Here is a 19,562-nt window from a genome sequence, read left to right on the forward strand (position 1 = left end):
AAAATATTTATGTAGAAAGATAAAAGATAAAATTAAGTCTTTATCAATACTAGTAAAAATAAAAAAAAATAAAATAAAAACTAGTAAAAATATTTATTCCATCAAAGACCAACATCAAGAGCATATTTGGATTTCTGGTTGTTTCTCAAAAGAAATTAAAATTCCAAAGATTAGTAAGAAATTTAACTTCAGTATTTATATGGTAATATGAGCACCAAAAACAGAATAGGAACTATTTTTAAACTGTTGACCATTTTGGGCAGTATATGTACAGATTAAACACCCTTCATTTTTAATGTTATTTCCATCCACAGTTGAACCAAATGATTAAACTGTAAGTGACCAAAATTACCCTAAATAGAAAAAATAAATATTTCAGCAAATTTCTTCTTTTTTAAAGTTTCAAGTGGTCTTGCAAGCTTTTTTTTTTTTTTTAACACAAATAAACAAATTTAAGAACAAAAAATAGTAAGCCCATTTTAACAATCAGCCTGATGCTAGCTGGAATGTCCACCATGGGCATCAGCTATGGAGGGAAACAGTGCTTTTAGGATTTCCATCTCTGTCCACTCATCCAGCCAACCAAGGTGTACTGACTTTCTTTTGACAAGTGAACTATTATGAAAAGCAAGAAAGTAAACATATTGCCAAGGCACTTGGATTATTTAAGCAAACGCTGTATTAGTAATTTAATAGAAATGTACTTTGATAATAAATACATCACAGTATATAAAACAGCAAAGTCTCAACTTTTTCTTTTACAAAAGATTAGGAATTTTGAAGAAAGCACTAATGTTTACGTATCATTTCATCAGTAATGGATTTATTTCATGCCTATATGAAATCTTACTGCACGAATGTTAAGTAAACAACACTAGCCAATGTCAGAACTAAAATTTAAATGAAAATTTGGCATAACTCATTATTAAAAGAGCAGTCCAAAGTAAAGTACCTCTTTCCCCATGAGTTTTCCCAGGAACAATGTTTCTCAAACTGTGAGGGTATAATCTCTTTGGTGAGGCTCCAACCTCTTCCAAAAAACAGTAAAAGTGAAATTGTGAAAAGGGGGAGAAAAATTTAATGGAAACACAAATTTTGCACCACTTCTCTTGAAATTTTAAAAAGAGAGAAAAATTTAACTTGTTGCCACTGTCTAAGGCAAGATTCCTGGTTCCCAGAAGCATAATAAAAGAACTAGAATAAGAGAAAAACCATCAGCTATCACAGTAACTTCTGTGGCTTAAGAACCGCATTGGCTATTGAATTCCTATACTGCACACTAAAATATTCCCACGAGACGAAGGTCACTCCCCCACCTTCTGTCACATTTACAGAAAGAGTGGGTTTAAATGATCTCAAAACATTCTTCTAAGCATTATTTTAATCTATGGAAAAAAAAAAACTTTAAATGACAAATCACACTTTGACCCCATTCTCCTTCTGTATAAAAACAGGGCAAGCAAAGACAGTGTACTAAAATAAAAGAAGGACTGGGATCACCAAACCTGGTTAAGTTGAATCTACAGAGAACTTAAATATGCCAACCAAAGCAAAATAAAATAAGAAAAGATGCTTGGGGTTTTTTTTTGTGCAAATTATTCCATTTTACTTTCACCGTTACACTCCAAATCATACATCATTTCCTTAATTGGCCCAGTTGTCTTTTTTTTTTTTTTTTATTCTCAACAAAGTGCATGACGACAATTTGAGAAGTCCTAAAACCCAGGTACTGAAAAGCCAAACAGTAAGAGCACTAGGGTATTATATGATGATAATTACTTGGTGAAATATTAGTAGAACAAAAGCCTATAAAATTTAAACAACTCCTAGTTGTGAAAAGCAGAGCAGATAAAATCTTACGTGTACTCCGGTGCAGAAAACGATGCCTGGAACCTTGAAATTTTATTTCTTGGGGCAGAATCTGATCTGTGCCACCTTAAATAATAATTATGCTTCTTTTACATATTCAGCTTTTATAACAGAAAGAAAAAGCTAGATACAAGTCTACTGATCAGAAGTCATTTTTGTGTCAATAGCTGGCAATAATCAATCCTACTATCTCTTGAAAATAATTAAGAAAACAAAGGCCAGTGTTCCTGCTCTTATGTCTATATGTACTTTTACTCCTAAAGCCAAGGAAGAAAATGGAGGCAGGCAAGTGTTCATGCACAATGACACATAATTCTACATTACAAAGAAGAGACTAAAATAGGTAAAGACAGCAAAAGCTTAATAATTACTTTAGTAGAAGTTAAATATAGTTATTTTATCTTCCTTACTACATTACCAACACTAAATATCTAATAATGTTCATTCTATAAGATTCCTAAAGTTAATATAGGTAGAGTCTTACAGATGAATCCAATTATACATTTTAAAATTAATAACGGTAGAGGAAGAAAAAGCAAGGTTACATTATTAATGAAAAGATGGTTAAGTATCTTACCATGACACAGTAAGATACATTAACTACCATAACAAAAAATATGATTAATGTAAGAATGATAATATAAGAATTGTACTGTGAAATGTATAGTTAAATAAGCATTTTATTTTTACCACCTAAAATTAAAACATGAGATTTTCAGGTTTATTAAACATCTAGAAAGTGCCAGTAAGGCAACTTAAACAGAAAGAGAAAGCAAACATTAGTTAACTCTGTTAATCTTCTCTGTTATAAGGAGCTTAAGTTATTGGTAACTGCAAAATGCCTATGAACTAATCATCTACTCTAAATCATACCTCCCTAGGCTGGTTTTCAAACCTAGTAAAGCTGTTTCCTTTCTCTCCAACTAAATTCAGCTATCAATAGTTACTTACTTTGTGAGAAAAAGAATAAGAATGATGCTATACTAAAACAGTCCTGTTTATCTCCCTATTGTGAAATTTCAAATTTCAAAGAGACCTAAATATTAAGCAACACCTTCATTTAACAGAAAAGCATATTAGAAACCTTTGCTGCCTTGAAAAATATTACAAACGGAAAATAGCAAAAATCCTTAGGTGTTTTATGCTTAATCACTCTTAATCACTTCTGATACTAAATATCAAGGAGCTACCTTAGCCATCAACTGTGTAATCTTTTTACCGTTTGTATAATGTATCTGAAAATATCCTAGAAAAATGAATTTCACAGACCAGCTGACATCATCACTGCCAACAAGGTATCTTCAGGGAAACATAATTACCATAAAAAATTTCATTTTAATAGTTGAACTTTTCAAGTATTTCCTGAAGGAGGTATATATTCATTTTCACTAACTATCTTCCTATATACCCCTTCAGAATAACTGTAACTACTTTAGGAAACTTTTCAAGATTTTCCAAGAAATCAGAGCAGTTACAGTCCTCTGCATCTACCAAAAGAGACAGCCTAATCCTATCAAAGCCCCACCTGTATCCCTATATTCTTCAGTCTGGTCCAAACTAGAACTTGATATGGTTTAACACAGATGGTACATTGTACTGTGTTCTATTTATTTGTATATACATGTAAGTGTTTTGCTTTTATCTAGATTTTCAAACTCAGAGAGTTGTGGTTTCCAGAGAAGCTAACATGATGCTTGGCATCAAATATGGTTCATGATGTATGATTCATGAAGAGTGACCAAAAATGTAATGAGGAAGATATACTATTTTACATAAACAATCCAAATCATCTATTTAAAAAAAGCCACAATCACCAATGGATTTGAGACTTAAAATTCTGAACAGATTTAAAAGGGATATTTTATCTGTAAAAACCCATTAGTTTAAAAAAAAAAAAAACCCAAAAAACACCGGCCTGATCTAAAACTTCTTATAGTGGGGTAGCTCTAAGATCAGAGTATGAGAATATACCCAAATTTAAAAGAAAAGTTTACACAAACAGCCCTTTAAACAACATACTTATATTTTTGGCAAATGAATGGATCTAATAATGACTCAGTAGGCAGAGAGCTAAACAATAATCCAAGAAAGTAAAACAATTCCACTCGCCTATGTTACATTGTTTACCATGGTTCATTAGAAGCGGAGCTGGAAGGGCTAGTTCACAATTTTATGACAAAATGAGTAACTTTAAAATAAAGACATTTGCTTAAAATGTTTTCCTTTTCTTTTTCTTTCTTTTTTTTTTTTTTTTTGTTTTCCTTTTCAACCTACATGCTAAGATAAACATTTCTGAAGGCTGCACAGGACTGAGCACTTATATTTATCAAACTCTCTTAAGTATACTTGATAAGTAATTCCCAAAATAAGGAAATCATACTCCTAGAATCCTGTCATATACATACGAGAGGATAATGCTACTGGAAAGTTCTCACAACATATTTTAAGGCTATAAAAATAACTACAAAAATGTAAAATTGATGTAAATGTAAAACAGACTTCAAACAAAAGCAAATTATTTACTTTTTTGTCTGGTTGTTAGGCACAAAACACATACTCCTTTTTTTTTTAATATTTGGGAGTTAAAAAAAAAAGAATATAATTACTTAGAAAAAGATGGGAGAATATATGGAGAAAACTTATGAAGGAGATACATTGCTCAGTGGTTCTACTCACATGGAGTCAGCTCTGACCAGCTGTCCGTTTTGGCGAACAGCATTTTCACTCATAGAGCGCTCTCTTTTTAGCCTGCCAACTGCACGGATCTGTGAGGCACAAAGAAAGGGAGAGGAATAGAAAATATTCTTAGTAGCCTAGTAGCTACTTAGTATCAAAAAAACCTTAATACAAGGCTATTCAGAAAATTTACAAAGAACATAACCAAGAATTGCTGCCAGGCATGAGTATTAAAGACAGGTTAAAAAAAAACCTACTTATTATGATGCACATAAATTTACAAAAGCTTCTTTACCTTGTTAAAAGAATTATTTCTGGTTTCTATTTAAATATCAATCTTACTTGGTACAATTATATTTTTATTTATTGAAACTTATATAATACATTTATATTAGCTAAGAACAATTTACCACACTTTTTTAAGGTATGTATATCATGGGAAATGGGATGTATTTATATTATAAACAAATGTTCCAGGCTTCTGGGGTTAAAACAAATTCATATTCGGTTGGATATTTGAAAACTAGACCAAAAAAGACTTGGTACTGGCTTAAAGGTTTTGGCATTCCAGAAATAGCCACAATCTCCCATCTCACATGCTCTTACAGAATGTGTCACTGACCTTCTCCATTAAAAGATAGGATTTATGTTCTCTTCTTTTGAAATTGGGTGGGCTGGTGACTGCTGTAGAGATGATGCAATGTGACTTCTGAGACTAGGTCATAAACAACAATAAGCCTTCTGCCTCTCTTCCCTAAACTGTTCATGTTTGGAACAACGGCATCATGATGTGAAGATGCCCACGAGTCACATGGAAAGGTCATGTGTAGGTGCACCTACCAACAACCAACCATAGCTGAGGTCCCCAGACAACAGCCAGCATCACAGACATGTGAGGAAGCTGTCAGATGATTGTAGACTCAAGCTGTAGAGTCATCCCTACCTTAGACCCAGATACTGTAAAACAAAAAAAAAAGCTTTCCCCATTATGCCTGCTGCAAAGCCTTTACACACAGAATCCATGTCCATGATCAAAATGAAATGTTAGTTTTTTCTTTTTAAGACACTTAAGGTGGTTTATTACAGAGCAATAGAACAATGGTAATCACTAACTTTCCTGTTTGTTTAGGTGGTTTCTGTTTTTTTGCTTTTAACTAGAAACAGCCATGGCAACTTCATGGTTTCAAGACAAAAAAAGTAAACATTACTGTAAAGGACAATTGGTATGTTAACCAAGGGACTTGAAATTTAAAGATTTAAAAAAAAAAACACTTGGTGGGATGAGCGCTGGGTGTTGTGCTATATGTTGGCAAATTGAACTACAATAACAAAATTTTTAAAAATTAAAAAAACAACGGTATTTAGTGATGATTTTTTAAAAAACTTGAGTAGATCATCGAGTTACAAGCACCTTCAGTGGAGAATAAATCCGGACTTCATGACAACAAAATTTAAAACCACATTATGCAGCATATAATTTCAGAGTATGGTTTAGATTTGGTTATGGGTTATGAACAAAAGAAAATAACATTTCTAAAAACAGAAAAGGAGTCACTTTGGAGCCCACTGCAAGAACTCTTTACAGTTAAACCAAAAATAAAAATGACCTTAAAGCTATATATATATATATATATATATATATATATATATACACACACACACACACACACACACAAATACACATATACACACGTGTATTAAGTTACAGATAATTTAATATAGTTATATATGCATACATATTATACATCTATAAGTGATATATGCATATATAACTATTCATATTGTTAAGTTGTATGTAGCTTAACACCTCTACAATCCAGTACACTTGATTCAGAGAATACTGGGTTGATTTGTGAGAATCCCACTGATACCTGCCTTCCTACCTACCACACAGTTGTGCTTACTTTCCCTAGAGAACAGTTCTTCCATGTTGCAAGGATCAAGGTGAATTTTCTACGAAATCAGAACCATTCCTGCTGGTGTGTTGTGAGAACTAAGATTAAGCAGGACAGAAGTGACAGGAAAAGGCAGATTCTGTCTATGAATTCAACACAGCCTGGAAACTAGAGGATCTGAAGTCTGTTATCTCACCATTTGAAATCTGATTCAAGGATAACTTACCAGGAACACTAAACTTAATATTGCTGCCATACTAGGAGGGAAAAGTAATTTCAGACAAAAGCATACATCTATCATGCCTTCTAATATGACCAACTTGCATCCTGTAATGCTGAAGTGCATGGACACTGCCTGAAGTGATAAGGACACTCTTTTAAAAATTTTTACCCTTTAGTTCAGTCATGGTGGTGGTTTTCTCAATTGAATGTTGTTTTTTTTTAATTTTTAAAAATTACTTTTTTACCCAGCTTTACTGAAATCTAGTTGACAATTCAAGATTTTTAAGTCATTGCAAACCAATCAGCACTGATTACCCATTTAAAAATTCAGTCCTGAAGTTGAGAAAGTATCCCAGCTTCAGGTAACTTCCTGCAGGTTACGTCACAGGGGCTTCTGTGTCTGACAATTGGCTTAAAATTCCTCCCTCCTCATTTATACTGCCTAATCAATGCAAAGAACCCTAAGAACTGTCATGATTTGGTGATTTTGTGGTTTCCTACACAGATCAGTTTATTGCTCCATTGCTTTATTAGTTTCTTGCAGGTAAAATCATCAAAGCAATGTCCTAGAGCTGCCTCCCAAGTACAGATTAGGTATGCTGAAAGGGCTCATGACTTCCTCTCTAGCAGCTAACCCTCCAGATTTTATAAACCCTGTCTTGCAAGGGGATTATCCATTTCATGCTTTAAGCCCTCTACCAAGGGTTTCCTTGGATTCTTCAAGCCAGCTGAGGAATTCAAGAGTAGTTATCTTCTGTAAACTTATTCCTTGTAACAGACAACATTTTAGACAACAATTTCTATAGACTTCTTCATAAGCCACCTTCCTGTAGTCTCCTTTCTTGTCATAGGCCAGGGGTTTTCAACTGGGGTGATTTTGCCCTCAAGGGGACATCTGGCAATGACTGCAGAGAATTTTTCCTTTCTTTTTATTGTGACCAGCTACACATACCATAAAATTCACCTTTTAAACTATTATACAATGCAGTGTATTTAATGCATTCATAACGTTTAACTAATACCACTACCTAGTTCCACGTAGGAACTAGGTACCCCAAAAGGAAATCCTATAATGATTAAGCAGCCATTCCCACTTCCCCTTTTCCTCAATCCACTGGCAACCACCAATCTGCTCTCTGTGTCTGAGGATTTGCCTGTTCTGGACATTTCATGTAGGTGGAATCATTATATATATATATATAATGATTATGTATATATATAATCATTATATATAATCATATATATGTATATATGTATACATATATATATATATATATATATATATATATAGCCTTTTCTGTCTGGCTTCTTTGATGTAGCATAAAGTTTTCAAGGTTCATCCGTGTTGTACGATGTGTAAGTACTTCATTCCTTATTATGGCTGACTAATATTCCAGTATGGACATGCCACATTAGGTGTATCTATTCTTCAGTTGGTGGACACGGGGGTTGCTTCTACCTTTTTTAGCTATTAGAGACATTTTTGATTTTCATGATTTGGAGGATTCCACTGGCATCTAGTACACAAGGATCAAGAATGCTGTTAAACATTCTATAGTGTAAAAGGACAGCCTTCACCACAACAAAGAATTATCCAGTCCAAAACATCAACAGTGCCAAGGCTGAGAAACTGTGGCATATGCTATAAAATGACTACTACAGAGTCAATGATTCAGAGACTCTCACTTGATAGGTTCTGACTAGCATTTGAATGAATCGATACAGCACTCAGAGCCTTACTGCTCTCCTCTTTCAAGCCATCTTCTAAAAGCTACTAGAACTCTGGTTCTTTTTCCTTTCTCCTCTAGTCAAGAGGTCCTGAGGGCTGACCCCCTCCATGGACTTGAACCACAGATCATCACCTTTGCTTTCCTTTCAATAGGCAGCTGGTACTAATCTTTGAAACCCCACCCTTGCGACTCAGGATTTGGCTTCCTCTATAGAATCTTAACTTTTATAACAATAGTATGTAAACATACAAGCTTTTAATATAAATTAGAACATGTGCTGAACACACTACATGCATTATTATAGTTAGTTCTCACAATAATCTTGAGCACTTGGCATTATTCTTACCTTTCTTTTAGAGATGAGCCCTGAAATTGTCCAGTAAGTTACCCAAGGTTATGTTGTTAGTAAGTAGCAAAGTAGGCCTTCAAAATTAGGTCTCATTCTCAGCCTAAGTTTTTCACTCTAGTGCTATATACTTTGGGAATTTTGACATTTGACTAAATGTACTCCAACTACTGCAGGAGTAAACCCCATAGGTCCACTAAGGCTAATCCTGGTAAGCTTTTTTCCTTAAAAGTAATGACTCAGTAAAGTGCCTGACTTGTTTTCAACCAGTTATTCTCACCAAGTAGGCAGTAAGTATCTAAAATAGTGGGAGCAGAAAGATCAAAAGAAAAACAAAACTCAAAGAATATTAGAGGGAGGATTTCTCTCCTGGTGGAATCCTCACTATAAGATGTTATCATCCACAGCAGCAACTTCCACTGGGAACTTCTGGAGGGCCAGGAAACAGGACCTTTAACTGAAAGCATGCTGTGATACCTTTCATCTCACATAATGGTACTCCTACCTTTCATTATTCTTTGCAATTAAGAACTTCGTATCTTTAAAAAAAAAAAAAAGAACTTCGTATCTTTTATGTGTGCGGGCGTTTCTCCCACGCTCATGCCACCATGCAGGAACTCTATCTCACCATACAAGGTCTTACACAAAAGCTCAAAGAATGTTTGTTAAATAAATACAGTCCCATAAGCACCTCAGTGCTTTTCACCAGGTGAACACTCACATTTAGTGCTTTTCACCAAGAGAATATCTAGAATGTCTCAGTTACGTCAGCAGAAACTTCCAACCAAGAAAAGGCTAAACCCAGTACTAGAAAACTGCACTCCCTTGGATTATATGGACACTTCACCCTCGTTTGAAAGGACCAGCATGAACAAGGACACACCAGCAGTTCCACTATCAATAAAAACGCATGTCTGCACACTGTCTTACACTAGCTTCATAACAACACAGAAGTTCAGAAGCTACAGTGTAAAAGCTGCAACTTTAAGTATCATCACAGAAGAATTTTACAAGATTGGCCCTGCTTGGGAGAGGCAAGATCTGAACTTTGTTACGAATACTTATTAGTTCGTATTGTCATTTCGAGGTCAGGGCTATTAATGTTATAAAGTATATTAACTTAGCAGAGACTTCTTAGCAAGCAAGGAGAATAGGTAGCATCGAGGAAAAAAAGTGCTTTCTTTGTCTTATCTGCCAGATTTTTTTGTAATAAAGTGCTGCATTCATTTTCCAACTTTTTCAGTATTGCTTAAGGTATAACCCCTAGCCATAAAAGCTCTTCCTTCTAGATCACATGAATGTTAATGATTTCCCCAAAATTTCCATTTTCTGAAACATAACATTTAGATTTTAAAAAACAGCATAATATCTTATTTGGAGTATCTACATCTCAGAATTTATAGTAACCAATGGTCCATGCGGAAGGCTTTCATAACATACTAATGACAGGATTTACAGCCTTCAATCCTCTGTACTTCTTGTTTTTGTCCTTATTATTTCAAATTCAGTTGATGTTAAAACTCTACTTACGGGCAGCCCGGGTGGCTCAGCAGTTTAGTGCCGCCTTCGGCCCAGGGTGTGATCCTGGAGACCCAGGATCAAGTCCCACATCAGGCCCTCCCTGCATGGAGCCTCTGTCTCTGCCTCTCTATCTCTCTGTGTGTCTCACATGAATAAATAAAATCTTAAAAAAACAAACAAACAAAAAAACTCTACTTACTTCTTCATTTTGAGGGGTTGGAGGAGGTCTTTCTAAATCCAGAAAATCTAGTGGTCTTTCACTTAATGTAAGTACACGAGGTGGTGTTTTTAGTGCCAGAGGTTTAAAGGGAGTTGACTGAATAAGGTCAAGATCTGCAGGTCTTGAAAATGGAATGTCTTCATTATTTCCTAGGAGTATAAAAAGGAAAGGAGGGAAGTTTTAAAAAGATAGCAGTTTTATGAAAATGTATCTGCCACTACACACCCTCTAGGATGACTAAAATTAAAGACTGACAATACAAAGTGTTGGCAAGGATGTGGAGCAGTGGAAACTCCCATACATCACAGATGGGAACAAAGAGGGTACAATCAATCTCAAAAACAGCTTGACAGTTTTTCATAAAGTTAAACACAATTTACAGTATAACCTAACAATTCTATTCCTAGAAACAGGAAAACACACGTCCTTACAAAAGCTTGTACATGAATATTCAGAGTAGCTTTATTCCTAACAGCCCCAAACAGGAAACAACCCGGATCTCCATCAGTGGGTAAGTGGATACACAAATTGTGGTATATTCACAGGGTGGAATACAACTCAGCAATAAAATGGAGTGAACTGATACAAGAATATGAAAGAATTTCAAAAACATTACTCTAAGCAAAAGCCAGGCCCAAGACTAAATACTGTATCAACCCATTTGTATGAAACTCTAGAAAAGACGAATCTAGTCTCTGGTTACACAAAGGAGATAATGGTTATGTGGAATTGGGGGGGGGGGGAAGGAACTAAATGAGATGGGGCACAAGGGAACTTCCCTTGCAGGGTGATGAAAATGTTCTGTATTGAGACTGTGGTGGAAGGTCACAGGAGTATATACATTTGTCAAATCTCATCACACTTAAAAATTACACATATCTTATGTATGTAAGTTATGTCTCCATTAGTTGAATTATTAAAAAATACTGTTTGAAATTTCAGACCTTATAATAAAAATTCTGAAAAAAATGCGAAGTTGTAGTTACCATCCCCTTTTCTAAACAATATTGTGAAAAACCGGAAGTTTTCATAAAATCATATAAAACAAAGATCTTGATAAATAAATGTAAAATACCTGCTACAACAATCCTCTCTGGCACCTGCATAATGACACTAGCATTTGGAACTCCTTCTTGGAATCCTTGTTCCAGGTCAGCATTTGGTGGTGCTACCTTTAATTTCTCCGGGACCCTCATCTGCTGACTAATACCTTCGGTGTATTCCATTTCATACTGAATTCGACTAATTTCCGCCATCTCAGCAGCAGTGGGAGAAGGAAATGCTGCCCCACTCACTCTGTGGGCAAAAATTTAAAGACAGGGATGACTAAGTTAAAATGTCAGTCTTCTTTACAGAGTGAAGTTAGACACTACCTTGTAGGAAGAGCAAGAGGAGACTTCTCATTTGTGAGTACTGAATACGTACGAAGGAAAAGTAAAAAAAACTGAAGAAAATGTTTTCCTTAACATAAGCCTTCTCACTTATCAGTTGAAATCGCACCCTGAGGACACTGGTTAGGAGCAAATCTTAAAATTATTGTATCACCACAAAACAAATGTGCACACTCTCTCTCTGCATAGATATGCATGCTGCTTATAACTAAAAATATGCCTAAAATAAAACTTAAATTAAAATTTTCTAGTCAATAATTTGAGGGAAAAGCTGCTAGGATTTTATAAAAATGAAATTAGGAATTGCTGTCATGCATGAAGAAAATAAAGCCTTTTAATGATGAAAATCAGATTCAAAAAGTAAATAAGGCTAATTCTAAATTTATTTTAAAAAAAATGTAGTCCCCAGAAAAATCACAAGATACAAGTTAAAACTTCTCTAATGGAATGTATACCTGGTGACTGAGATACAATGAATACCAAATATAGAATAATATGCAGTAATAAATCCTTCATTTATGTATTCCTTTTGTGGGATTAAAAGCTTCCCATTAATTTATATTTAATATCATCTTTACATGTCTATTTTTAAAAAGCATGACATGCCTTTAAGGGGAAATAGTACAAATGCACTGAATAACCTCCTAAATTAGAGGATTCATGCTTCAGGAAAATGTAGAAGAAAGTTACCCCCAAATACAAAATGCTGATTGAAGTGTGAAAGAGCATTGTCAGCCTAATGGTGCCACTCTCTCTCAAGCCTACAATACCAGCTCAACTGAATAAAATGTCACTGACCTTCCTAGTGGTGTGTCACTGCTTGTTCTTTCACTCATTTTTAATACAGTAAATACACGTCTAGAATAACTATTAAAATACTGCTACCCTGTAGTTCAGTTTACTTTATACAACAATTCCCCTACAAATCTGAACTTTTTTGGAGGTATACATAACAACACGGACACTGCTTTTCCAGCTGTAAAAAAGAAAGAATAAAAAAAAAAATCAGTATTTCAACAATTCATTTTATTTAAAAAACCATGAATTATAGTAAACATCTACTTAAAATTATTTACTAAGACTTGATCTACAAAACCAACTTTCAAATTTCTCCTAAACAGTTATTCTATACCTCAAAAATCATAAAGATGATTTTATGCACAGTCACTATTTTATGATTCTGCAAAAAGGATAAAGCTAATCAAAGGTATATAAAAATGTGAAATCAGATTTTAAAAAACATTTTGCCATAGACTCCTTTAATCATTGTATTTTGAAAGAAAGTTCTCTCCTTTTTAAGGCTTAAGCAAAATACAGATGAAGAAATCATGAGGAGAATGTCAAGGGCAGAAGTAAATGCATCTGATGTAGCCTAAAAAACTGATATACAAGTAATGGTTTCCTTAAAAGGAAATGACTTCAAAAGCCAAATTACACTGAATTTTCAGCAAAAGATATTATACATAAATCAAGGGCAATAAAAATTAAAGAGGACATAAAGGTGAGTCATACGAGGGATAATTCCTAAACTCCATGTCAGACATGTATTATGACACTTGAACTACCTCAATAAGATGCTTAGGAGAGTTTTCGGAGGTTGCTCAGAGTGCTAAGCCCTGACAACTGGTTAATTATGACTGCTAAATTGCTTCCTTTATTCTTTACCAAAATGTGTGAATTTTAGGGATCTGGCATGCAGATGGTTTAAAGACTAAGAAAATAGAGCCAAAAGACAAATTTTTACTCACAAATGTGTACCAGCTACTGCGGGCTATTTGGCACTATCTGCTTCTGTGCTTCATATTAAATCCTTTAACTCGCTTCAATGTGCCTGTGCTGGATTTAGAGCCACTTTTGTCCCTAGGGGAGAAAACAGGAGCTAACTGAGAACCCACATGACACCAACGTTGGGTATGCATTGCTGGAAATCCTCGAAATGATAAGTCACCTTACATTAGGAAATCAGTACAATACAGAAAGAAAAAAATTAACAAGCTTACCACCAATTTTAATCCCACATTCATTAGTTTCGTTAATGCAAGATAAAGAATTGTCACCATCTCTGATTTGAATTTAGAAAGATGTGACAGACGAAAAATATTTAAGTTTGAAAGAATCTTAATAGTTATGTGTATACACGTATATCCAGGAAGAACAAGTACATTTTGGCTAAATTTTCATTCAGCTATTTTCATTCAATGCTTGATTTAATTTCATATGTATTTCATTCATAACTTCATTCAGTACTTGAATTTGAACCAGTAATATATGCACATGTACAAAGCACACAAGAAGATACAGAGAAAACACAGTGTCTGACCAGACCCAGCCTACAACCACCTAGGTCCCCACAGGCAATCTCTTATTTTGTGTCTCTTTCTAGAGGAGAAACTCTTTCAATACTTGTGTGTATTGAATAAAGCCCAATAAAATCTTACATTTGGATATAATACTGAAAAGAGGTATCTCAAAAGAATTATAGTTAGCCTTGAGGCGTTACAAATTGAAGTTTTATAATAATAAGCAAGGGACACAAATAACCAGATCATCTCCCTCAAATGTGCTATTGTCCCCCACTCCATTTACCGCTTTTCAGTCTTCTTATGGACTTTCCACCAGTACATCACATGAGTGCCAAAATTCCATTCTATTGCAATATTTTGTCTTATGAAAATCTGTTTGTAAAATATCACAGATTTAGGTCATACGGATGCTGAAAAGACAACTTCAAGAAAAAGGCAAATTCTCCTAGCCTGAGCTACTTAAATTTTCAAAAGTAAATAGAACTTTTCTAAGACAGAACACTGTACTATCCTAATTAGATTGGAATTTTTTTTTCCCTCCCTCATTAGACTGTAGCATTTCTGGTATCATCTTTTGGCAATACATAAAATAAACTTCTCATTTGGAGTTAAGATATTAATTCCAGAGGTTCTGTTATTAGACTCTATTAGGCAACCAGTACACAATTCTCCATCATATAATTAAGGAGACAAAATTGCTCTCAGAATCACAGATGATCCTACTTGTTCCCAAACGCCAGTAATTTACCAATTTTATAGTTCTTTCCACATTCACAGAGTATGCTTACTCTTACCTACACTTAATTTTTTAACTCAACTTCTAAAAATGTTAAATTAATGCATTTTAAAAGGAAACTTTACATCATCACCTTATGCCATACATATATAAATACATGTAACAAAATCATAACTTTAAGAAAAAACCCTCATCCATATACTATCTATAATCAAGTCAAATCCCACTCGTGGAAAGGATCCCTAATTTGGGACTCAATGATTCAAGCCTGACTTTGTTTTCTATATTAGAACACTGAAACCCAGAGAAATGGCCTAGGAAGTCACAGAAACAGTTTGGGTCAAAAGATTTTTATAATTCCCCAATTATTAAAACGAAACAAAACTCCACTTATTCCATGAACCTAGTTCAAGGTTTTTATATAGGTCACCCTGTTTCCATTCTCTTTTCAAGTAACTATACTTCAAAAAAAAAAAAAAAAAGTTTGATGAATTAGCAAATCAGGGGATAGCAATCCAGGAATTAACTGTACTTTTGAAAAGTCACCAAAACCTTGAAAGACAAAAAAAAAAAAAAAAATTAATGAACTTTAAAATAAGGTCATGAATCCACAGAAAACAAGTTTCAACCAGAAGGGAGAAAAGCCCAAGTGCTAAACTTTGTGATAATCCTCCAAAGGGGCAGCCCTATCGCGCAGGAAGGGATGGGACGTACAAGTTCCTTTCGGAAAGAGCAGCAAGACCAATGAATTCGCAAGTGTTAGAGACCCCACAAGGCAGCGGGTCCTACACAGAACTCAATTCCGTGGGGGAGAAGGCTTCTTCTACTAAAGCACAACCAGGCCGTTGTAATTCCTTTCCAAATCTATTTTCACGAGGGCTTTTCCTCTGGGATCTCCTGCGCCTGCGAAATGGGACACACAAGGGAGAGAGAACATCTGCGGTCCTCCAGGGCCCAGCCTCCCGGGGGGTCCGAGGCCTGAGCACGACCGAGGGCTCAGGGTGAGCCTTTCCGATGTGCTGCAATTGAAAAAAGGTGCCTACGGAGCGCCCCTTGCTGCAAGCGCCCTAGGGCGCCGCGGCCCGGGGTGTCCTTGCACCACCCGAGGAGCCCCGTCCTGCAGGCGAAGGTCAGGAGCTCCTCCGCACGCGCACCCGAGCTCCCCCCGCCTCCCAGCTCCTGGAAGGACACCCCAGGAGCCACGGACTCCAGCATCCACACCTGGGAGCAGGTGCGCCTGCAAACCCACCCGACCTGGGGCGCTGGGGGGGGGGGGGGGGGCGGCCGACCGGCCTCCAGCAAGGCCTTCCCGGTCCAGCGCGTCTGTTGCACAAAGTGAGAACAACAAACGGCTCGTCCCGTCGGCAGGTGTCGGGGGCAAGGTCATTCCGAAGGGGGGGGAGGGGGCTCAGCCGGGAAGGAGGGAAGGCCCCCCGCAGAGCTCCGCGCTCCGGCCCCAGGTCGCCCCCTGGGTTTCCCAGCCCCCCCCCCGCCCGCCCCGCAGCCCAAACTATTTTCTAGACAGGAAATCCACATTTATGCTCAAAATGAGACCCCGAACTAGGAGGAGGGAGAGGCCGGCCCCAAAACTAGCTCCCCAGGAGCGTGTGCCGCTCTCCCTTGCTCTCCTCGGGGGCCGAGGCGGCGGCAAAGGTCCTGAAGAGGAGAAGAGGCCGGAGCCCGGGGTCGGGGCCCGCGGGGGCAGCAAGGTCGGCCCGGGGCCCCCGCGGGTCCCTCCGTCCGCCCGGGGGCACGGCCGCCGCGCTAGGCCCCGGAGGCCGGCTCGGGCCGCGGGTCGCGGGCCGCGGGCCGGGAAGGCATCAGCACTCACCGCTGGGCCCGCTGGAGGGTCCCCGACGACGGCCGCCGCCCGCCGGCTCCCGGGCGTTCGGGTGGGCGCTCCCGGAGGCCGTTGGCCGAGCGCACCGAGGCGCCCGGGGAAAGCACCGGCCGGAGCGGCCCGCAGCGGGCCGGGAGAGACGCGAGAACGGCCGGGGCTGGGCCTCGCCGGGAGCCGTAGCGGAGGCAAGTTCGCGGTCATGTGATACAGGGAAGGGCGGACGTGAGGCTCACGCACGGGAGCGGGGGCCGCGCGACGGCGCTACGGGGCCATCTTTGTTGAGGGCGAGCTGCGCAGATGGCGGTCCGCGATGCTTCTACGGTACGAGTTCAGTTCACGCTTCAATTTAGGAAGAGTGCGTGATCTGTAAGACCCACGTGTTTGCAAGGTCAACCTTCGATTGCCGGTTAAAATAACTATTCTTCAGGACTATCTGCATGGAAGCCCCAGTGGCCTGAGCCCTCTGAATATCTCACCACCCCTTGCAGGTGATGCACCTGCATCCACCAATTTGGATTGCTCGCGGAGCCCTGGTTATTAAGAGGGCTTGCGTGACAGCGGCCCCTGCCCTGGTGGCTCCGCTGATCCCTCGCGAGGAGGGTGGTGGCAAAGAGCGAGGTTTTTCGGCAGTGAGCAGCCTTGTTGAGCTTCGGGAGCGCCCTCTCTGCATCGCACCACCCAGATGCTCGCTTCCCCGGGAAGCTCCGTGCCTGGCTCGCCCGCCGGACCCCGGGCCGAGCCCTAATCGCCGGGTATTTTGCGTGCCTGGAATTTAGCAAACGGCCGAGCAAGGGCATGCCCAGGAGGAGGTATTTGGCCAGAATCTAAAGTCGGTCCAGAAGTTGCTTTGGAGAAGTTACCATTCTCCAAAATAATTTTGGGAAGAAGCACCTTGAGAAGTACTGCTCCAGAGCCCCCTCTATTTAATAGGGACAAATCATCCGCCTGTAAGAATAGGTTGGTTTTAGGAATGAGGAGTCATTCCTGACCAACCTTTCCGGGGAAGACAGAGAAACCAAGCAGGGTAAGCCATGCATTGGCCAGAACTTGTAGAAGTAAGAGCCCTGCTGCTTCCACCAGCACCCTTCCACTTTTTTTTTTTTTTTTTTTAGATTTTTTAAAATTATTTATTTATTTTAGATTTTATTTCTTTATTATCATTCATGAGAGACACAGAATGAGAGAGAGAGAGGCAGAGGGAGAAGCAGGCTCCATGCAGGGAGCCCGACGTGGGACTCCATCCCGGGTCTCCAGGATAAGGCCCTGGGCCGAAGCCGGCGCTAAACCCCTGAGCCACCCGGGCTGCCCAATTCTCATCACTCTTAATCTTTCTGGATCATTTGGTTCTGTGAAAGGAGGCAGTGTGGTAGTTGAAATCACCAGACACTGGTAGTAGACTTTCAAGAAGAAAAAAAAAAAAAAAAGCCTTTTTCTCTCCCTTACCTAGAAACACTGCCCCCTTGTTTTTTGTGATAAAGCATCATGCTGGGCCTTCTTCCCTCATTAATGTGGACATTCCTGTTTATGATTCAATCCATCGTTGACTATCTTTGCACCCATAATTGCCCCAAATCTTTTTTATGGGGGGGGGGGGGGAACGGTGGCATATAAATCTAAATAATTGAACACATCCATTGAGTCTCATCTTGTTGCACTCTTCTAGTCAATTCTTCATAAGCGTTCCTTTGAGGTTTTGACCCCAACAGGGCTTCAAACTCAAATTTTCTCCCTTTTCCCAGTCCAGATACCTTTTTCTGATTTTTGTTTTAAAGTAATGGCAAGGGGATCCCTGGGTGGCTCAGCGGTTTAGCGCCTGCCTTTGGCCCAGGGCATGATCCTGGAGTCCTGGGATCGAGTCCCACGTTGGGCTCCCTGCATGGAGGCTGCTTCTCCCTCTGCCTGTGTCTCGGCCTCTCTCTCTGTGTGTCTCTTGTGAATAAATAACTAAAATCTTAAAAAATAAGGTAATGACAAGATTATTTTTCTAGTCACCAACTTTCAAAATTCTGAAGTCCTCTTTCACTGTCTCCCAAGCCCCCCATCTCTTAGATTCCCTCACCTCAATGTCAACTCTCCACTTTGTTCCATTCCCACTGCTTGTTTAGCTTTAGATGATCATTACCCATCATCTGGGCTGATAACCTTTTAACTGGCCATTCCAGCTCCAATCACTTTTCTCCTCTAATTCTTAATTCTTAATTAATTCTTTGTGGTTGGATCCACAAAGAACCTAGTTTTACAGGTTGTGACATCCCAAATTTGAAGCCCCAGGTTTAAAAGAAATCGATAATTTATAGTTCTCTACAATTCAAAAGTCCATAACAGCAATCCAGTAATTTTTATTTTTTTAAAGGCTTCATTTATTTATTCATGAGAGACACACAGAGAGGCAGAGACACAGGCAGAGGGAGAAGCAGGCTTCCTGCGGGGGGGGGGCCGATATGGGACTCGATCCCAGAATTCCAGGATCATGCCCTGAGCCAAAGGCAGACGCTCAGGAGAAGCTCAGCTGCTGAGTCACCCAGGTGTCTCCAAATCCAGTAATTTTTAAAGTCATTTGAAATTATGAAATAGCCTGGCAAGAGCAGTATATAAAATACTGGACCTTCTAGGTTACCATTTATATGATCATTCTACTCTTGTCGGAATCTTCACTGGCTTTAATACCAGCCAATGAAATACAAGTTCAACTTGGTATTTGAAACTCTACCTAACATGGCCCTAACTCATACAATGCCACTTTATTTACTGCTGTGTTTGTGTATGTGTGCATATGTGATGTTTACATACACAGAGAATACATATGTTCTTGT

At 38.4% G+C, this 19,562-nt stretch overlaps 1 protein-coding gene across 27 annotated transcripts in view; it reads right to left on the reverse strand.

The window, feature by feature from the left end:
- Positions 1–16,967, reverse strand: part of MFF (mitochondrial fission factor) — a 30,211-nt gene extending 13,244 nt beyond the window's left edge. For 2 of the 27 annotated variants that reach the window (XM_072719353.1, XM_026006325.2), the window contains exons 1-7: positions 16,741–16,917; positions 13,619–13,730; positions 11,555–11,775; positions 10,459–10,628; positions 4,546–4,634; positions 1,861–1,935; positions 953–1,030 (exon numbers count right to left, since the gene is read on the reverse strand). In XM_072719353.1, the coding sequence (XP_072575454.1) occupies positions 953–1,030; positions 1,861–1,935; positions 4,546–4,634; positions 10,459–10,628; positions 11,555–11,735 (593 nt within the window). In that variant the 5' untranslated portion in view covers positions 11,736–11,775; positions 13,619–13,730; positions 16,741–16,917. Of the gene's footprint in view, positions 1–952; positions 1,031–1,860; positions 1,936–4,545; positions 4,635–10,458; positions 10,629–11,554; positions 11,776–12,668; positions 12,847–13,618; positions 13,731–14,456; positions 15,813–16,740 lie in introns of those variants that run through there. The other 25 variants (XM_072719359.1, XM_072719356.1, XM_072719360.1 and 22 more) reach the window with 21 other exon arrangements.
- Between the last annotated feature and the right edge of the window lie 2,595 nt (positions 16,968–19,562).

This window comes from Vulpes vulpes, chromosome 9, assembly GCF_048418805.1.
Source record: "Vulpes vulpes isolate BD-2025 chromosome 9, VulVul3, whole genome shotgun sequence".
Classification (NCBI taxonomy): Eukaryota; Metazoa; Chordata; class Mammalia; order Carnivora; family Canidae; genus Vulpes; species Vulpes vulpes.